The sequence below is a fragment of the Miscanthus floridulus genome, chromosome 10 (genome assembly GCF_019320115.1).
Source record: "Miscanthus floridulus cultivar M001 chromosome 10, ASM1932011v1, whole genome shotgun sequence".
Lineage (NCBI taxonomy): Eukaryota > Viridiplantae > Streptophyta > Magnoliopsida > Poales > Poaceae > Miscanthus > Miscanthus floridulus.
The window spans coordinates 31,731,170-31,750,524 of NC_089589.1; the positions used below are offsets into that span (position 1 = coordinate 31,731,170).

The 19,355-nt window shown below is 49.1% G+C and overlaps 1 protein-coding gene across 1 annotated transcript; it reads right to left on the bottom strand.

The window, feature by feature from the left end:
• Window positions 1–2,608: 2,608 nt before the first annotated feature.
• Window positions 2,609–3,130, bottom strand: LOC136488351 (uncharacterized). Its single transcript, XM_066485312.1, has one exon. It carries the CDS (start codon window positions 3,128–3,130, stop codon window positions 2,609–2,611), a length of 522 nt encoding a protein of 173 aa, XP_066341409.1.
• Between the last annotated feature and the right edge of the window lie 16,225 nt (window positions 3,131–19,355).

Below are 19,355 nucleotides of genomic sequence, written 5' to 3' on the forward strand. Positions count from 1 at the left end.
ACTCCTTGTCGTGACACAGAACTGGAGAAGGAGGCTTCCTGGGCAGCTGAGGCCTCTCGGGTCGAGGTTCAGCGCTGGAAGGAGAAGGCCGAGGCCTCTGGGGTCGAGGTCCGGCACTGGGAGGAGAAAGCCAAGGGTGAGTCCCGCAGGCCTCTCGCCCCTGCTTGGCTTATTTTCCTTTTGACGCTTAACCCCATCCTACTTGTTTTGGTGCAGGGTTGGGGGATGAGGTCTCCCGGTTGACCGAGGCCTCTATCGCGATGCAGGTGGTGCTCGATGCCGAGATCGAGGAGCACAACATGCTGCAGAGCGCCGCTCGTACCGTCTGCGAGGCCCTAGAGGTGGAGGGGGTCCAATCGGGCAGCTCCCTTAGGAGCCACCTGACTGCGTTGATCGGCCAAGCACGCCAGCGACTGTGGGAGGCGCTACACATAGGTGTCAAGCGCGCCCTGGCCGTCGTCTCCTCGCACTACGCCGGTGTCGACATCGAAGCCGTCAGTGATGGCTATGTCTTGGCCGAGGATGCCGCCGAGGCCAAGGAGGAGCTCATGAGGCTGGAGGAGGCGGCCGAGGGCCCCGGCATAGCGCTGGCAAAGCTATTCGAAGAGGAGGTGGTCCCTCCCTCGCCGTCTGCCGACGCGGGAGACCCTACGCCTTGACCTAGGCCAAGAGGGCCATGTAATAGGTTAGGATTATTATTGTATCGTGACGTTTGTGGCCGTCGAGGCCTTTATGAAGTGCTTGTGTATATACGCTTTTTTAATCATTTTATTGTATTTCCGAGGCTCTGCCCTCTGTCTCACCTCCGAATGTATTATTTGTAAAAACTTCCTCGGAGCCTAAGCTGCCCCTCGGGTAAAAGGTGGTGAGGGAGTTGCCGTAGCCTAGAGGCGTAGGTCGTTCTCACAGCTCGGCCAGCCTTTTGGCCCTGAGACAAACTTTTGGTCCTTAGGTTTTTTACAAGTGGTCTGTTAGAGCGCGCTAGAGAGTTTGGCCTGGGAATTTATTTGAAAAACGATTAAAAAATGGTGTCCGGGACTTAGGGGGGTTCCCCCCTTCTAGCCCCCGAGGGAGGCTCGGCTCTGTAGAGGCAGGGCCGAGTCTTCCTTGAAGTGTTATCGTAAAGCGTTTTACCTTCTGTCCCGTTTTTTAGACAAGTCCTTTACGAAAAACTTCCTCAGAGCCTAAGCTGCCCCTCGAGCGAAAGGTGGTGAGGGAGTTGCCATAGCCTAGAGGCGTAGGCTTGGCCAGCCTTTTGCCTTCGAGGCGAACTTTCGGTCCTTAGGTGTTTTGTAATCGACTTGTCCTGGTACGCGACAGGTTCCCCTCGATGGGGGTTTCTCGAAAAATTAGAATAACTAAAGAATGCTTCTTTAATGTATTTTGAGAAACAAAATATACAATGCTTGGAAATTTAAGGGTAGAAATGATGTAGTTGTTCTATGTTCCAAGCGTTGGTGAGGACTTTGCCTTTCTCGTTGGCTAACTTGTAGGTTCCGGGCTTCAGCACTTGAGCAACGTTGTACGGCCCTTCCCATGGTGGGGTCAGCTTGTGGCGGCCCTTGTTGCTCTGCCTCAGTCTCAGCACCAGGTCACCCACCTTAAGGTCTCGGCTTCGGACGCGCCAGGCTTGGTAGCATCGTAGGGCTTGCTAGTACCTAGCTGAATGTAGCAGCGCAATGTCTCGGGCTTCCTCTAGTTGGTCGATGGCATCTTCGCGGGCAGTGCGGTTGCTTTGCTCGTTGTAGGCTTGTAGCCTCGGGGAACCGTACTCTAAGTCAGTGGGGAGGATGGCCTCGGCCCCATAGACCAGAAAGAACGGTGTAAAACCCGTGGCTCGGCTCGGAGTGTTCCTTAGGCTCTAGATGACTGATGGGAGTTCGGCAAGCCATTTCTTGCCAAATTTCTTCAACCGGTTGTATATTCTTGGCTTAAGGCCTTGTAGGATCATGCCGTTGGCACGTTCTACTTGGCCGTTCATCCTAGGGTGTCCTATGGCCGACCAGGCCACACGGATGTGGTGGTCGTCGCAGAACGTTAGGAACTTGTGACCGGTGAATTGTGTCCTATTGTCAGTGATGATGGTGTTTGGAACCCCGATCCTATGGATGATGTTGGTGAAGAACAGCACCGCTTGCTCGGATTTGATTTGAGTGATCAGACGAGCCTCCACCCATTTGGAGAACTTGTCAATTGCTACCAACAAGCAGGTATAGCCCCCGGGGGCTTTCTATAAAGGTCCAACCATGTCCAGACCCCACACGGCGAAAGGCCATGTAACGGGGATGGTTTGGAGGGCTTGAGCCAGGAGGCGCATCTACAGAGGCCCAACCATGTCCAGACCCCACCTCGCATAGTACTGGCATCCCTCGCAGGAGCGTACTAGCTTGGTGGCGTCGGCGACCACAGTCAGCCAGTAGAACCCTTGGCGGAAAGCATTTCCGACAAGCGCCCGAGGCGCCGCATGGTGCCCGCAGGCTCCCGTGTGCAAGTCCCAGAGTAGGGATTGACCCGCCTCGGTGGTGATGCATCATTGGAGAATGCCAGATGGACTTCACCTGTACAACTCGCCATTGCAGAGGGCGTAAGTTTTGGCTCATCGCGCAAGCTATCGAGCTTTGGTCCTGTCCGCAGGAAGCTCTCCTCGAATGAGGCGATCAAGGAATGGGACCCGCCAGTCCATACCCTGGTCGGCCTTGGGAGGCTCTGCATTAATTTCGAGGACCTCAGGCTCGGCCATGGGGGTCTCGGCGACAGAGGGGGCCTCAGACCCTTCGATGGGCTCAACCGGTGGGCCCTCTTCCGCCGCCGAGGCGTAGTCAACGGAAGGCTTGTGGAGGTCTCTGGTGAAGATGTTCGGGGGGACCAGGGCCCGCGCCGACGCCATCTTTGCTAGTTCGTCCGTGGCCTCATTATACTTTCGCGCAATGTGGTTGAGTTCGAGACCGTCAAACTTGTCCTCTAGGCGACGTACCATCGTGCAGTATGCCTCCATTTTGGGGTCATGGCAGCTCGACTCCTTCATCACTTGATCCACGATAAGCTGCGAATCACCTCGTGTGTTGAGGCGCCACACTCCAAGTTCGATGGCGATCTGCAGGCCGTTGACGAGGGCCTCGTACTTGGCCATGTTGTTGGAGGCGGCGAAGTGAAGCCGGATCATGTAGCGCATGTGCACTCCGAGGGGTGAGACAAAGAGCAGACCTGCGCCTGCCCCGGTCTTCATCAGAGACCCATCAAAGTACATGGTCCAGTATTCTGCCTGGATTTGAGCAGGTGGCAGTTGGGTGTCGGTCCACTCAGCCACAAAGTCGGCCAAGGCCTGAGATTTGATTGCTTTCCGAGGCGTAAAAGACAAGGCTTCCCCCATGAGTTCGACAGCCCACTTGGCTATCCTACCCGAGGCCTCCCAGTTTTGGATTATTTCCCCCAAGGGGAAAGATGACACCACGGTCACCGGGTGGGACTCGAAGTAGTGACGCAGCTTATGTCGAGCCAGGACTACGGCGTAGACCAGCTTCTGGATGTGGGGGTAGAGTGTCTTAGTCTTGGAGAGTACTTCGCTGATGAAGTAAATGGGTCGTTGGATGGGTAGAGCATGCCCCTCCTCCTGCCTCTTGACTACTACGGCCGCGCTGACCACTTGGGTCATTGCGGTGACGTAGAGTAAGAGGGGTTCACCCTCGGTGGGCGGAATCAGGATAGGGGGATTGGTGAGCAGTGCTTTGAGCTTGGCGAGGGCTTCCTCGGCCTCGGTGGTCCAAGAAAAGCGCTCGGACTTTCTTAAGAGGCGGTACAGGGGCAAGCCCTTTTCGCCCAGGCACGAGATGAAGCGGCTCAGGGCCGCAAGACATCCCATAACCCTTTGTACGCCCTTGAGGTCTCGGATTGGACCCATGTTGGTCATGGCCGAGACCTTCTCTAGGTTAACTTCGATGCCACGCTCCGAGACTATGAATCCCAAGAGCATGACTCGGGGGACCCCGAAGACACATTTCTCGGGGTTGAGCTTGATGCCCTTCTCTCTGAGGCATTTAAAGGCAATCTCCAAGTCACCGACAAGGTCACCGGCCTTCCTGGACTTGACCACGATGTCATCCACGTAGGCCTCGACGGTTCGCCCGATGTGTTTGCCAAAGACTTGGATCATGCACCGCTGGTATGTGGCCCCTGCGTTCCTGAGGCCGAACGGCATGGTTATGTAGCAGTACATGCCAAATGGAGTGATGAAAGAAGTCGCGAGCTGGTCGGACTCTTTCATCTTGATTTGATGGTAACCGGAATACACATCAAGGAAGGAAAGGGTTTCACATCCTGCAGTGGAGTCGACGATTTGGTCGATTTGAGGTAGTGGGAACGGAACTTTCGGACATGCTTTATTCAGACCAGTGTAGTCCACACACATCCTCCATTTGCCACTTTTCTTCTTAACTAATACAGGATTAGACAAGCATTCTGGATGGGACACTTCCTTGATGAATCCGGCCGCCAAAAGCCTCTGTACCTCTTCATCGATGGCCCTGCGCTTCTCCTCATCGAACTGGCGTTGGCGCTGTTTCGTCGGCCTGGAGCTAGCCCGGATGTCCAAGGCATGCTCGGTGACCTCCCTCGGTATGCCCGGCATGTCCTAGGGACTCCATGCGAACATATCGACGTTCGCGCGGAGAAAGTCGACGAGCACGGCCTCCTATTTGCTATCGAGGGTGGCGCTGATCCTTAGTCCTCGGCCGTCGGGGCAGGTGGGGTCGACTGGGACAAGCTTGACGGCCTCCGTGGGTTTGAAGGTCTTGGCACACCGCTTGGCGTCGGGAACCTCGCTACCAAGCTGGTCGAGATTGGCGATGAGGGTCTCGGCCTCCATGAGAGCCTCGGTGTACTTGATGCACTCGACATCGCAGTCGTATGCATGCTCGTACGTGGACTCAACGGTGATGACGCCATTGGGGCCCGGCATCTTGAGCTTGAGGTAGGTGTAGTTGGGGACCGCCTTGAACTTGGCGTAGCACGGGCACCCCAAGATGGTGTGATAGGCCCCCTTGAACCCAACTACTTCGAAGGTGAGGACCTCCTTGCGGTAGTTAGAGGGGGTGCCAAAGTAGACGGGCAAGTCGATGCATCTGAGGGGTCACATGCGCTTCGCTGGCACGACGCCGTGGAAGGGCGTGGCACCACCTCGGAGCCGTGATTGGTCGAGCTCTAGGAGCTCCAGGGTGTTGACGTAGAGGATGTTGAGGCCGCTACCTCTGTCCATAAGGACCTTGGTGAGCCGGGTGTTGCCAATAATCGGGTCGACGACGAGTGGGTACTGCCCGGGGTTTGGGACATAATTGGGGTGGTCATCCCGATCAAAGGTGATCGCCTCCTAGAACCATTCGAGGTACCGGGGAGTGGCCACCTTAACTGAGAAGACCTCCTGGCGTTCTCGTTTCTGTTGACGCGCCGTGAAGCACGCTGAGGGCCTGCCAATGATCATGAAGGCGTTGTGTACCTCGGGGAACCCGTCATCCTTGTCGCCGTCCCTGTCGCCTACGCCCTTTTTCCTGGTGTCGTCGTCGTCGGGGAGACCGAGCCTAGCGTAGTAACGCCAGAGCATGGTGCACTCCTTGAGGGCATGCTTCACCGGGCCTTGATGGTAAGGGCAGGGCTTCTTCAGCATGTCGTCGAAGAGCCCAGGGCCCCTTGGGCCTCGGGGATTCTTGCGATCTGCTGCAGCGACTAGGCCAGCTTCGAGGACCTCCTGCTTCCCTGGGTGACCCTTCTTCTTTCTCTTGGGGACGCGGGGGGGGGGGGGGGGTGAGGCCTCGGGGGCCTCGTCCCTCTGCTTCCCCTTGGTGTTATTGTCGGGGAAGATGGCCCCAACAGCCTCTTCGTTCGAGGCAAAGTTGGTGGCGATGTCGAGGAGTGCGGCCGCTGTGGTTGGTACGTTCCAACCCAGCTCTCGGACTAGGTCTCGATAGGAGGTGCCGGAGAGGAATGCTTGGACAATTTCTGAGTCACCAACGCGGGGCAACTCGGTGCATTTCTTGGAGAAGCACTGGATGAAGTCTCGGAGAGACTCGTCTGGCTTCTGGTGACAACCTTTGAGGTCCTAGGAGTTCCCAGGGCGCACGTAGGTGCCCTAGAAATTCCCGACGAAGACCCTTACCAAGTCGTGCCAGTCGTGGATCTGTGAGGGAGGGAGGTGTTCGAGCCAGGCTCGCGCTGAGTCTGATAGAAACAAGGGGAGGTTGCGGATGATGAGCAGGTCATCATCTGCACCACCTAGCTGACAAGCCAGGCGGTAATCGGCCAGCCATAGCTCGGGGTTTGTCTCGCCACTATACTTCGTGAGGTTGGCAGGTTGCCGAAACCGGGCTGGGAAGTGAGCGTTGCGGATGGCTCTACTAAAGACCCGAGGGCCAGGTGGCTCAGGAGAAGGACAGCGGTCCTCCTCACTGTCATAGCATCCACCTCGGTGCGGCTGATAGCCCCGGGCGGGTCCATCGTCGTCATGGCACCGTCGCCTGCCGACTACTTCGTGGTCGCCTTGTGCCTCGCGTTGGTCACCGAGTCGGTCGTGCACCGAGGGGGCCCTGTTGGCCGTCGGCGTGCGAGCAGGCTCGGGACGGACCGAGGCCTCCCTGTCCTGCCGAGGTTGTGCTGTGGGTTGTTCCGAGGTGCCTCCGCATCGGCGGGAGGTGGAACTTTCGTCCTACTGCACCGCAGTGGTCTCGAGAAGGTCTCAGAGCTCACCGCGGACCTGTCGCCCCTCCGTGGTAGAGGGCTCGGGCATTGCCCGGACCAGCATCGCCGCTGCCGCGACGTTCTAGCTAGCGCGATTGAAGATTGGGGGTTGCTCGCCCCCTCATTGTTGTTGATGCGGTGGTGGATGTCGCGGGCCCTCATCGCGCCCTTGCTGCTCCCACTCGAGAGTATCCTAGAGCTGTTGCAGAAGGAGTTGGTCTTGTTCGACCTTGGCCTAGAGCTCGCGGAGCTGCTCCAGGTCTAGGCATCGATGTTCCCCGTGGGCGGGGTTCCCGTTCCGTGTTGCCGGGGCTTTGAGGCGAGGAGGTGTGCCATCGCCCGCCCTTTCGCGGGGCGGGGAGCGACTGCCTGCTCCCACGGCCCCATCGCCCGCTCCTGGCATTCCGAGCCCGATGTGGAAGCACTCACGAGTGGGATCGTAAGCATCTTCGTCGTTAGAGTCGGAGTAGCCGAAGCAATAGTCGCTTGCGGCCATGAAGCGACACATGGCTTTAGGGTGGCAAAGCCTGGAGAAGTCTGCTTCAGCCCACGCTTCATCTTCCTCCGAGGAGTCAGCGTGGGTGTGTGTCGAGGTCGTGGGGGAGAGGTTGAGGGCAAAACGCTGGTGGAGTCCTGAGGGCTACGCGTGCGCGGGAGCGTAGGCGGAAGCGAAGGCGGCGGCGGCATTGATTAACCCGAAGGGGTACGGGGATGGTGCCATCGCCGAACTCCGCTCCGTCAGGGCTGACCCCTCAGGGGGTGGCCGGGACAAAGCTGGATGACGAGGCGTCGCTGCGCGCCACCGGCATCTTTCCCTTGCCTAGGCTCAGGTTAGATGAGTCCCCGACCAGGGACTCTGTACCAACAGCCAGGCATGGGATACCGGCGGAGCGCGGCGCGTTGCTCTGAGCTCGCGTGGTGTCGGGGTGGTCCTGCTCGCATCGTGCCTGGCGGGCGCTACGAGAACCGCGGCCCAGACACCGCTTGCGCCCGGGATGTGGGTCTGTGGTGTCGTCGTCGTGCAGTGGGGCTCTAGGTGTAAGGAGTACCATATCGTACCCACACCCTAGAGACATGAACTCTAGGCTCCTGAACCATACCACCGTGCTGAGACGCAATGGTCGTACGGGGTCTGCCATCCGGAACTTGCTGGGACGATGAAGCTAACACGCAGCGTCCCCTACCTGGCGCGCCAACTGTCAGCGTTTTGGACCGGGGGGTCCTCAACCAACGAGTGAATTTATACTGCGTGCCCCTAATCCTGGATGGTGATGCAAAGAGACACAAGGTTTATACTGGTTCAGGCAATGGGTGCCCTACGCCCAGTCGGGGAGAGCGATCTTGTATTCCTTGCACCGAGGTGCTTGTAGCAGGGGTTTACAAGCACGGCGAGAGAGGGAGTTGGTTCCAGGTCTCTGCGTGGAACGGTGTGGACTGCTTGAGGCGTTGCTCTCAAGCAGCGAGGGAGCGTGTATGAATCTACGAGAGCCTATCAGTGAATTCTCCATCTGTCTTAGAAATGGCCCTGGTTACTCCCTTTTATAGTCGAAGGGAGAACCGGGATGATACATGTGTTACTATGCAACGCCCTGTAAGCGGAGGTGGCCCCTGTAGCTGGCTACTGTGGCGGCATGGTCGATGGAGTGGCCCCGTCCTTGACGTGCTGAAGCGACGCGCCGGCCATACCCGATCTTGTGCGTCGTGGGGGCTCCAGTGACAGCTTGACGTAGGGCATGGCGGGCGACGTGCCGGTTGCTGTGCGATGACGACGTAGAGGGCCGAGGCTTAGCTGGCGCCGAGGCCAAGCCATTGTGGGGGGCTTGGCGAGCGCGAATCCCGAGGCTGTCGAGCCCTTGAAGCGTACTACCGAGGCTTTGGAGGGAGCTGTTGGTCCTGGGTACTGATTCCGAGACTACAGTAACTCGGGCGTGGCTCCCCACGCCGCGTTGTTCTTGGAGTAGGAGTTGGTAGCACAATGTGGCATGGGCATCAGTCACGGGCATAGTGGCGGGCACAGTGGCGGGTAACCCCTGCCCAGTCTTGTCTCCTGTCCCGTCGGCCACTCCGCCGTACTATGCAGAACGTGCGGCTGATGTTGGTGGCAGCGGTTGGCTGTGTTAATGCGACGCGGCGTTTTGTCAGAGGAGTTGGTGAAGGCGGAGGCGGCGGGGTGGTTGCCGAGCCCGCCTCGCGCGACGCGGAGAATCGGTGACCCGTCCGAGGCCTCTTGGACGGGGTCTCGAGCGAATCGGAGATTTAGTCACTCGCCCGGGGCCCTGAGGTCTCGGGCGAGGGGGCCTCGGTGGAGGCGGGGAGTTGGTCCCTCGCCGAGGCCTTACGGTGAGGGGGCCTCGAGCGAATCAGAGAATCGGCCGAGACCTGCGGTTGTTAGTTGGTTTTGATATTTATGAGGTCTAAGCAGTCGTTTTGGTTCTTACTTAGGATACCCCTTCTTATGGTATCCAACAATAAATGTCGAAACAAATGATAACTTTTTCATGGAACTCGAATAGAGATAATGAAACTCTCTACTCCCTCAGTTCAAAATTGCAAGTCGTTTTTGGTTTTTTCGAGATGCATAGCCTTTGCTATGCATCTAGATATACACTTGTGCCTAGATACATAATCAGACTTATGAATCTAAAAAAAGCCAAAACAACTTACAATTTGAAATAGATGGAGTACAGTTTTGTAACTCGTAACGTTTTTTAAGCCATGTTTGCGGCACATAGTAGGTAAAGTTTTAGGATATCTAAATACAGTTCAACGCGAAACATTGTATATAAAGATGCCCTCAAAAGAATGATGATGATGATCAACTATTACATATATCCTGCATCGGTCAAACGAATGATGATGATGATCAACTATTACATATATCCTGCATCGGGACTTGCAATCTTTTCTATAAACTTTATCTCTATACAAGATCGTATGAAAAAGGTATAAATCTTAGTGTTACATATGACCTTGGATTGAGATGATAATAAAAACCATAGAACTTCATGCGGCATCTTTTCGCTTGAAGCTAGCTATTTAGACCGATAGAGGTCTAATTTTGGGGCAAGATGGCTTTAAACGATAATATGTTGAGATAAAGCTGAGTGGACTCATCAACCTCTATGCCTCTATAGTTTAGATATAAATTTTATCTCTATCTTACAGAAATGCTCTACGAAATGGCAAGATAGCGATAGTACATATCTATAAATTTATATTGAGGCAATTAATTTTGAAAAATACGAATTATATATATAATAAATTAATTTAAATTCGCCAGCAGTCTATAGTACTGCTGTAGTTCGAAAGACGCTGCTGTGGACACGAGCGTGTGAGCCTATATTGGTGGGACCATTCCGTCTGTTTTCATGTGGGCTAAATCTTGGGCTGACCACACATGCAGTGCGCGTGGAGCTGTGGGCTGAACCGCTGAACCGTTGAAGCATGTAAATCCCTCAAAAAAAAATCAATGTTTTTCATGCGACGAGGGTTCGTGATCTCTTCAGGCGACCTCGCGACTCTCCCTGCTGGTGCCCTAGCGCAACTTCCCGGCCTTGGTGCAAAGCATCGGTGAGGGCTCGCGGTTAGGAGGATCTGTCCAATGGCTGCAAAGAGCTCGAACATGGGGCGACAAGAGCTGAGCTGGAGGTGCACTACGCCATTTGGTATGGGTAGGGGCGGCTCACGTGTATTGGTAGCTGTGGTTTTGCCAGCCGCTCCTAAGCAACTGCGGTTACAAATGCCTAATTTATAGGGGCGATTGGCCCAGCTGATGATTTGTAGAGGCGGTTATCACGAAAAAAATTGCTAATTTTTTTTATTCCAACGAGGCCTCCACTAGTCTCCCACACACCCGCTCCCTAATCTAAGGAGGCCTCCACTAGTCCCCCCCACACCCGCTCCCTAGCGGTGGCATTTTTGCACGATTTTTGGAGACTTTGGGTCGGCCAGGATTCGAACCCACGACCTCCCCTTTGCGTGTATTCGTCTCTACCACTGCACTTCACACTCACTTATGTCTATAATCCATTTTGGTTTCCCACATATTATCCTAAACTGAGGATAAATTGATTGTTTGAGGCCCTAAACGAATTCAAATGAAAAAGTTATAAACTACAAAGTTTTATAACTTTTCGAGATCTACAACTTTCATTTTGGTAGTTTCTCCATCCTAGGTCGTTTACAAAATTTGAATTTCAAATTTGAGAAATTCAAACGTAGTTTTCCTTCACAAGATGATTTCAAATTAAAAAGTTGTCAACTTCAAAGTTTCATAACTTTTCGAGATGTACAACTTTCATTTTTTTCTTTTTTCTGTTTGTCCATCCGAAATCGTTTAAAAAATTCAAATTTTATTTTTTGGAAATTCAAACATAGTTTTCCTTGACGAGATGATCTCAAATGAAAAAGTTGTGAACTATAAAGTTTCATAAATTTTCGAGATCTACAACTTTCATTTTGGTAGTTTCTCCATCCGATGTGGTTTGAAAATTTTGAAATTCAAATTTGAGAAATTGAAACATAGTTTTTCTTGACAGAATGAATTCAAATAAAAAAGTTGTCAACTATAAAGTTCTATAACTTTCCGAGATCTACAACTTTTATTTTAGTTATTTGATCATCTAACATAGTGGTAGTAACATTGTTCATAAATTTTACATATCCCTCTTATAGTTTATGCAACTATAACAGAGATATGTAAAATTTATGAACAATGTTACTACCATTTTTTCGAATGAAGAAATGATCAAAATAAAAGTTCTAGATCTTGATGAGTTCTACAACTTTTATGTTCTTGACTTTTTCATCTGAAATCATTTAATGTTTTAAAATGACGTTTGAAGTTGTCCTTTTTTGAAATTCAAAATTTAAATAGATAAAATACAGTCACATGAAAAGATGGACAAAATGATAGCTCTAAGAACATAATAAATTGATAGAGCATAATTTTATAAAATTTTAGGAAAAAAATCATCAAATTTAAAGTTAGAACGAGGGAGAAAGACTAGTTACAAGTTTTTGCCAGAGATTAAAAAGAGAAATCAATGTTCTTCAATAATTTCAAAATTAAATTTCAAACAATATTTTGAAGCAGTAAATGATTTCAAATGAAACAGTTGTAAACATCAAAGTTTCACAACTTTTCGTGATCTACAACTTTTATTTTGGTCTTTTCTCCATCTGAGGTTGTTTAAAAAAAATTAAATTTTAGTGCTTAATTTTTACTATTCGGCGTCTATTTGCCTACAAATCAAGCCATTTGTAGGGGCGGCTGATAACACCAGTAGCCCCTACAAATGGATTTATAGGAGCGGCTCATTTGGGCATCATTTGTAGGGGCGGCTTAATATAGAGCCGCCCATACAAAAAAGAGGACATTGCTACAAATCCTTTTTAGTAGTGATGGACGATTTGCTCAGTATACTTATGATGATAGAGGAGGAGGAGGACGGCATGGTGCTGGTGCGTGCGAAGAGGGTGGAAGAGAAGAAATAGAAGGCACGAGCTGAGGATAGGGTGGGCTCCCTTGAGGAGTGCCGCCAACCCTAATGAGTTGCCTGAGTTAGAACTGTCGCGGACTTGGCAACCTGGTGAAGCGTTTTGCCCCTTCTGTACTTTGTATTCAGGAGACTCAAGTGCACAAAAGCGATGGTGGAGCAGTTGAAGGTTACTTTAGGTTTTGACTTTTCATTTGCAGTGAGCAGTCCTGTCGGCATGAAATTTCCTCCCGTGCCAAGGACACACGAGCAAGCCATAAGGGTCTGCTCGATGGTGTTGTAGATCCGCACGGCTTCAACGCAGGGATGGTCGATCCTGCGTACTCCTCCTGAGACATGCCAGTCAATTTGACCATGCAATTGACAAGGAGAGAAAGCTATTAAGTAATTTAAGGTGGAACATGCCGGTGTTGCCAGACAGTCCCGAATGTGTGGCTCTCAGAGCCGATATGCAAGGAGATCGACTAAATAGTCGATTCCAGCATACTCATGAGAATAAATCATTTAAAGCTCATGGGTTTATGGAAGGAAAATCGGTTATCATTCAAGATGAATATCATTATTTAGACAAATATTAGTCAATGGCGATAGGATGTCAACGATAATCAGTTTATGCTAAGCCAATGACTACAAGTAACCGAATCCCTTTTTATATAAAAGAAGCAGCTCATCATCATTTAATCATTTAATAAAGATAAATCTAATGAACATATTAGATCTCATCTATCGTCATGACTAGTGGGGCATGAGGCAGAATCATGCAGGCCGTAGAAACAGTAATAAATTCGACGACTCTAACTTATTACTAATATCAGTGGGGCATGAGACAGAATCATGCAGGCCGTATGTTTCTACGGCCTGCATGACTCTAAATAGTTGATTCATTTAGACAAATATTAGTCAATGGCGATAGGATGTCAACGATAATCAATTTATGCTAAGCCTTTGACTGCAAGTAACCGAATCCCTTTTTATATAAAAGAAGCAGCTCATCATCATTTAATCATTTAATAAAGATAAATCTAATGAACATATCAGATCTCATCTATCGTCATGACTAGTGGAGCATGAGGCAGAATCATGTAGGCGTAGAAACAGTAATAAATTCGACGACTCTAACTTATTACTAACCGAATGTGTGGCTCTAAGAGCCGATATGGAAGGAGATCGACTAAATAATCAATTTATTTAGACTAATATTAGTCAATGGCGATAGGATGTCAACGATAATCAATTTATGCTAAGCCTTTGACTGCAAGTAACCGAATCCCTTTTTATATAAAAGAAGCAGCTCATCATCATTTAATCATTTAATCCACTGCCTTTATCTTGATAGTCTTTCTGTTCCCGTGATTGCCAGCCCTAACGGTGTACTTGGAGTCTCTCCAACTGGCGGCAAACGCGGCTATGGACATCATCAATGCTTGGGGTTCCCTCATCAACGCTCGCCTCCAAGACATCCCGGCCCACATTCAGGAGATCGCCCTTCACGACGTTCGTCATGGCGCATCGGTGGCGCTGACCACGGCGCAAGTCCAGACAGGGTATGAGCTCCATGCCATGGAGATTGGCTTCCCGATGGGCGATGGCCCCGAGGAGCATGAGGACCTAATGGAAGAATTCGTCGTAGCGCCGGAGGCCATCGTGGACATCACATCTGCTCTGGATGTGGTGAACAAGGTCTTTGATTAGTCTGTACTTAGGGCAAACTAATGAATGAAACCTTCTATTCTTTCATGAATGTATCTCAGTGCAATGCTTCTGTATGTGTCATGAATGTTTTTTTTTGTTTTTGCTTTGGAGGCGATACATATCATATCGGCTTTTATATATTCGAAGATCTTTATTTTTTGAACTAGAGGCGATACCTTCTGGTACCGGCTATTAGAGCCGATGACTAAACGAATCGGCTATCAAGTGTTTATCAAATGCTAGGATAACATACCTTCAAATATTTTTCGTCAATCGGTATTGATAGATTGCACCAGAACTTTTCATACCAAAGGTTAAACGATCGATCAATCTAGGCCAAGCATCTCATTAAGCGAAACAAAACTTCCTTTAATAGATCTATCAACTCTGAATTACACTTATGACTCGACTTAGCGTTCACATACGTCGGCCTAAGCCCATCTCCAGGACCAATGTTTATTCTTCCTTAATCCAAGGGCTGACGTGAAACAGTGAATATTTACTAAAACAAACTCTCAGAGCCAATTGCTTGCATCGGCTGTTGGCTTTCATTGCTGATTTTAATGAAGCCACCTTCCCATAACTTGCCAGAAAAGCATTCGAAGTCTCCTAGTTCCTAAAACACTTGATCGGCTGTTGCGATACTCACAGATTTATCAGCGTGAACCAGCTCGACTCATCCCCATGCCATTGAATCAAACACTGATGCATGGTCGTTGGTACACAACAGTTCGCATGAATCCAATCACGACTAAGGAGTAAACTGTATGACCCTTTTCCATCGATGACGAAGAACGTGGTAAGCAGAGTCTTACTCCCGATTGTTAGTTCGACGTTCATTGCCCCCCGGGTCTTAGACGCATTACCCCCAAAGTCTTTAAGCATCATGTCAGTCTCAATCAGATCTCCTGGTCCCTTGCCAAGCTTACAAAAAGTGGTGTAAGGCATCAGATTGACAGAAGCACCTCCGTCCACCAACATCTTATTCATTGGCTTCCCATCAACCAAACCTTTTACATATAAAGCCTTGAAGTGCTGATGCTTGACTGGTTTATCAAATATTGCTTGCTATATAACCATCAACTTGGCGACTATCTCCTCATACTCCGATTCATCAAAATCCGAATAAACTTCTTGATCTATCGGAGCTCTGAACTCTAATGGCAACAGAAAAGCCATTTGAATATTAGCCGATGGTTGCTTTATATCGGCTGCTTGCTTAACACGCCATACTTGAGGTTTACCGGATGCCTGAGCCTATTCCAACTCTCTATTCCTTAGGCATTGCACCCTTCTCTTCTAGCTCCTTGTCAAACCTTCTGGATACCATTGGCCTTGGCCTTCCTACCAAACGTATTCTTTCTCATCGCCTTCTTCTTCATAATCAGCCCAGTCTTGATCAACAACTCTTTTTCCAAGCCAATTATGAACACTTCCATTTTTAAGCGCCGATCCATATTATTATGATGATATGCATCTTGAGTATGGATAGACCGGTGGTTGGCTTGAGATTGCCTAAATTCCCAATACCGATCATTGCACTCTGGATAGTTATTCCTGGTAGGCAACCTTAAACCTTCGTTCCAGCAATGTCTGAAGAAAAGACAATTCCATTGTGATTCAGCTTGCTTTCTTTCGTACCTCCCTTTTTCCTACTGACGCTGGTATTCTTTCTTTTCTAACCAACGCTGATAATCCCTTTCCTTCTGTCGCTGCCATTTATTTAACAGAATTCAAGATGTAACCCATGGCTTTGTCGCCCCACCTTTTGACATTTCTCCCTGCTCATATTGGCTCTTTTGCTTGTCACGATGTCTTTTAATTTCTCTGTATTCGTCAGCCGATATTTGCATCTTGGGATCGACTGTTCTAGCTTCTCTTAATTTGGTTGATGTCAGGACCTTAGTCTTTTCTTTGAACAGCCTTGCATCGACCATATTTTGATCTACTGGGAAAGGATTATCATCAACTTTCATTTTCCGAGGCGTATCAAATTTGAGTCTTCCTTGCTGAATAGCCCTCTGTATATGCTGCCAGAAAATTTTGCATTCATTAGTGGAATAAGAAGTAGCATTATGGAACTTGCAAAATTTCTTATTCTTCAACTAATCAGGGGGCAACATAACATGATTATCGGGCAACTTGATCTGTCCCTTCTCAAGCAAGAAATCGAAAAGCTTGTCTGATTTTGTGACATCAAAGTCATAGCTCTCCTTGACTTCTCTTCCCCAAGGATTTGGCACCATTACTATCTTTTTGCCCCAATTCCATTCAGCCGCAGCAACCTCTTCTTCTTCATCTTCATAGCCATAATCGACTTAATATGGATTATAAGCTTCGGCCCCTGTGGTACTCTTCTAGAATCAGGTATCTCTGCGCATACTCTGAAATTGGCTATTGAGCGCTGCCACTCGTTGAGCCAATTGACCCAAGTTGTCAAATTCTTGTCCCAGCAGTTTTTCTTTCCATGTTGCCAGCATTCCTTGAACGGCCAAAGCGGCTAGCGGATCATCAGCCAAATATAATGAGAAACATAGATTCCTAGTCTCTCGAAACCTCTGAAGAAACTCAGTGCCCGATTCGTTAGTTTTCTGCCTTATAGTTGTCAAATTGGTAATCTTCTTTTCTCCGGTCCTAGTATAAAAATATGTATGAAATTTCTTTTCCAGGTCAGCCCAATTGGCAATGGAGTTGACTAGCAGTGATGAAAACGAAGTGAAGGCTGGCCCTAACAGGGACAAGGAGAAGAAATGAACTCGATGGGCCTCCTCAACTGATGCCTCGCCCAATTATGTAAGATACCGACTGACATGTTCTATTGTGCTTGTGCTGTCTTGGCCAGTGAACTTAGCAAATTCTAGAAGCCTGTAATTTGCAGGAAGAGCGACCAAATCATACCATTCTGGATATGGGCATTTATACGAAAAGGTCAGCCCTTTTGGCTTCAGACCGAACTGATTCTTCATCATCTCGGTCACCTTTAGCAACAACTCATTAGCATGTGAATTTGGATTTCTCTGCACCTGCTGACCCATCTGTGGATTGAAATCCCATGTGCCTTGATACCCTAGATTTGGAATCATGTGAAGGGTGTTATAATCTGTGCCATAATGATACCCCTATGGAATCTCTATCTGCTGGGTCCTTTGCTGGTTTGCTGCTTGAAGTCTCTGGTTATAGACATTATGATCTATATCTCTATGGATCCTTTGAATTGATGGTGCTATTTTTTGAGCCGACGATGGTATGTGGCCTGATGTGCCAAAATTAATCACCTAGTTCTGACCTTGCCCCGTTAGCTATTGCACATGCTGCACTGACGATATAGGATTACACTGTATCTGATTTGTAGTAGTACCTTGAGTTTGTTCAGATGAACTCTAAACTGCCTGGAGATCATCATTACCAGCTGGTGCTGCTTCTCGATGGCTGGTACCGACTTGATTAGTCCCTTGGGTCGATGGATGTGGAATGTTGTAATAAGCCAGCCCAACCTGACCAACTAGAAACCCATGAAACACCTCTTTCATGGCATTGTGGAATGTGTCCAAGAAAGCTTCATTATGGCTTGATATGGCATCACGAACAGATTTGTTTATAGCTTCCGTGAAGAAATGCCTGTCTTCAGCTTCATCTACATCTATCTGCCCATGCAATAGAACTCTTGGCAGTGGATATTTCTGAACAATTGTATTGTCACGTGTTTTGGTGTAGGACAACAAACACTTGTTCTAAAATTCTTCTATAGCTTTACTGATGACACCTTTATCTCCATCAGGTAGGTCTTCGTAATGTACCATAAGGATGTCGTTGTTGTTGTAAACCGCCATGACGATTGTGGGGTCCCACCAGGCATGCCAGAACATGTGTTGGCATGAAATTTTGTCCCATGCCGAGGACACACGAGCAAACCAGAAGGGTCTGCTCGATGGAGCTATAGATCCGCCTGGCTTCAACGCCGGGATGGTCGATCCTGCATACTCCTCCCGAGCTTGCTAGTCAATTTGACCCTGCAATTGACAAGGAGAGAAAGCTAATCAGTAATTTAAGGCAGAACATGCCGGTGTTGCCAGACAGTCCCGAATGTGTGGCTCTATGAGCCGATATGGAAGGAGATCGACTAAATAGTCGATTCATTTAGACAAATATTAGTCAATGGCGATAGGATGTCAACGATAATCAATTTATGCTAAGCCTTTGACTGCAAGTAACCGAATCCCTTTTTATATAAAAGAAGCAGCTTATCATCATTTAATCATTTAATAAAGATAAATCTAATGAACATATTAGATCTCATCTATCGTCATGACTAGTGGGGCATGAGGCAGAATCATGCAGGCCGTAGAAACAGCAATAATTCGATGACTCTAACTTATTACTAATATCAGTGGGGCATGAGGCAGAATCATGCAGGCCGTAACTCAATAATAAAATCATGGGGCTAACACATCTTTCAACCTATCTTTACTTCAACGGTCTCGTGACATGAACTGCATATGTGAAAGCACTCGATATTGGCTAAAACAGCCGATTCAGGCATAGCGCACAGTTAAGGTCATGCCCTATCAGGAACAGATCTACCAAATAACGATCCCCACTCCATGGTGCTAATAGTGGGGTGTGAGGCAGAATCACATAGGCCGTGATAATGGGCCACAGAACGGTTTTCGTTAGCCATTAGATCTATTCAAGACCAGACATACCTTAACCGCACACTATGCACGATCAAGATTGACATAAAACAGCCGATAAAACATAACTCATCGTTTAAGATGCAGATTAGATCAGTTTAGATTAGCAAACGATGGGTTAAATAGGATATAAGGCCGATCTAGACTAATCCCAATCGGGCGAAGTGATATTGCTGTAATTAAATAAATAATGAAAGCAATAAGCAATATCGATAACTTAATGAATCTATCCGAAGGATGCCACCCTTAGATAGAGCCGATAACTTGACCTTAATCTAGTTCGAGCAGTGGAGGTCGACCGGATTGATGCAGCCGTACTTGAACTAAACAAGAGTCGATAACTAGCTTATACCAGAGTCACAATGGAGGTCGACCGGATCGATGCAGCCGTACGAACAGAAGTATAAGCCATGATGGTACTTACAGATAAGCCGGAGGTCAACCGGACCGATGCAGCCCTGCTCGCTGAAGAACTTGCCGAGATCTACTCTACTCCTCCTCCTAAGGAATAGGACATATGAAAAGAAGGTTACCGGTGGTTCTTATGAATTGTCGGGTTCGACTGGATAGAGCCCTGGCCACGGCTGAGTGGTCGAAGCACTATCCACTTGTTATAGTCTGGCATCTTACTACAGCCGCATTGGATCAAGGTCCAATCATCCTCTCTTGGCGACAGGATGAGCCTATCAGCAGCAAAAAGAAGAAGTTCAGGTACAAGGTGATGTGGGAAACTCATGATGATTTTTTCGTA

Bases quoted from the DNA above. Each gene is read 5' to 3' on its own strand.
- LOC136488351 (XM_066485312.1), bottom strand. From the start codon at position 3,130: ATGGCCAAGTACGAGGCCCTCGTCAACGGCCTGCAGATCGCCATCGAA.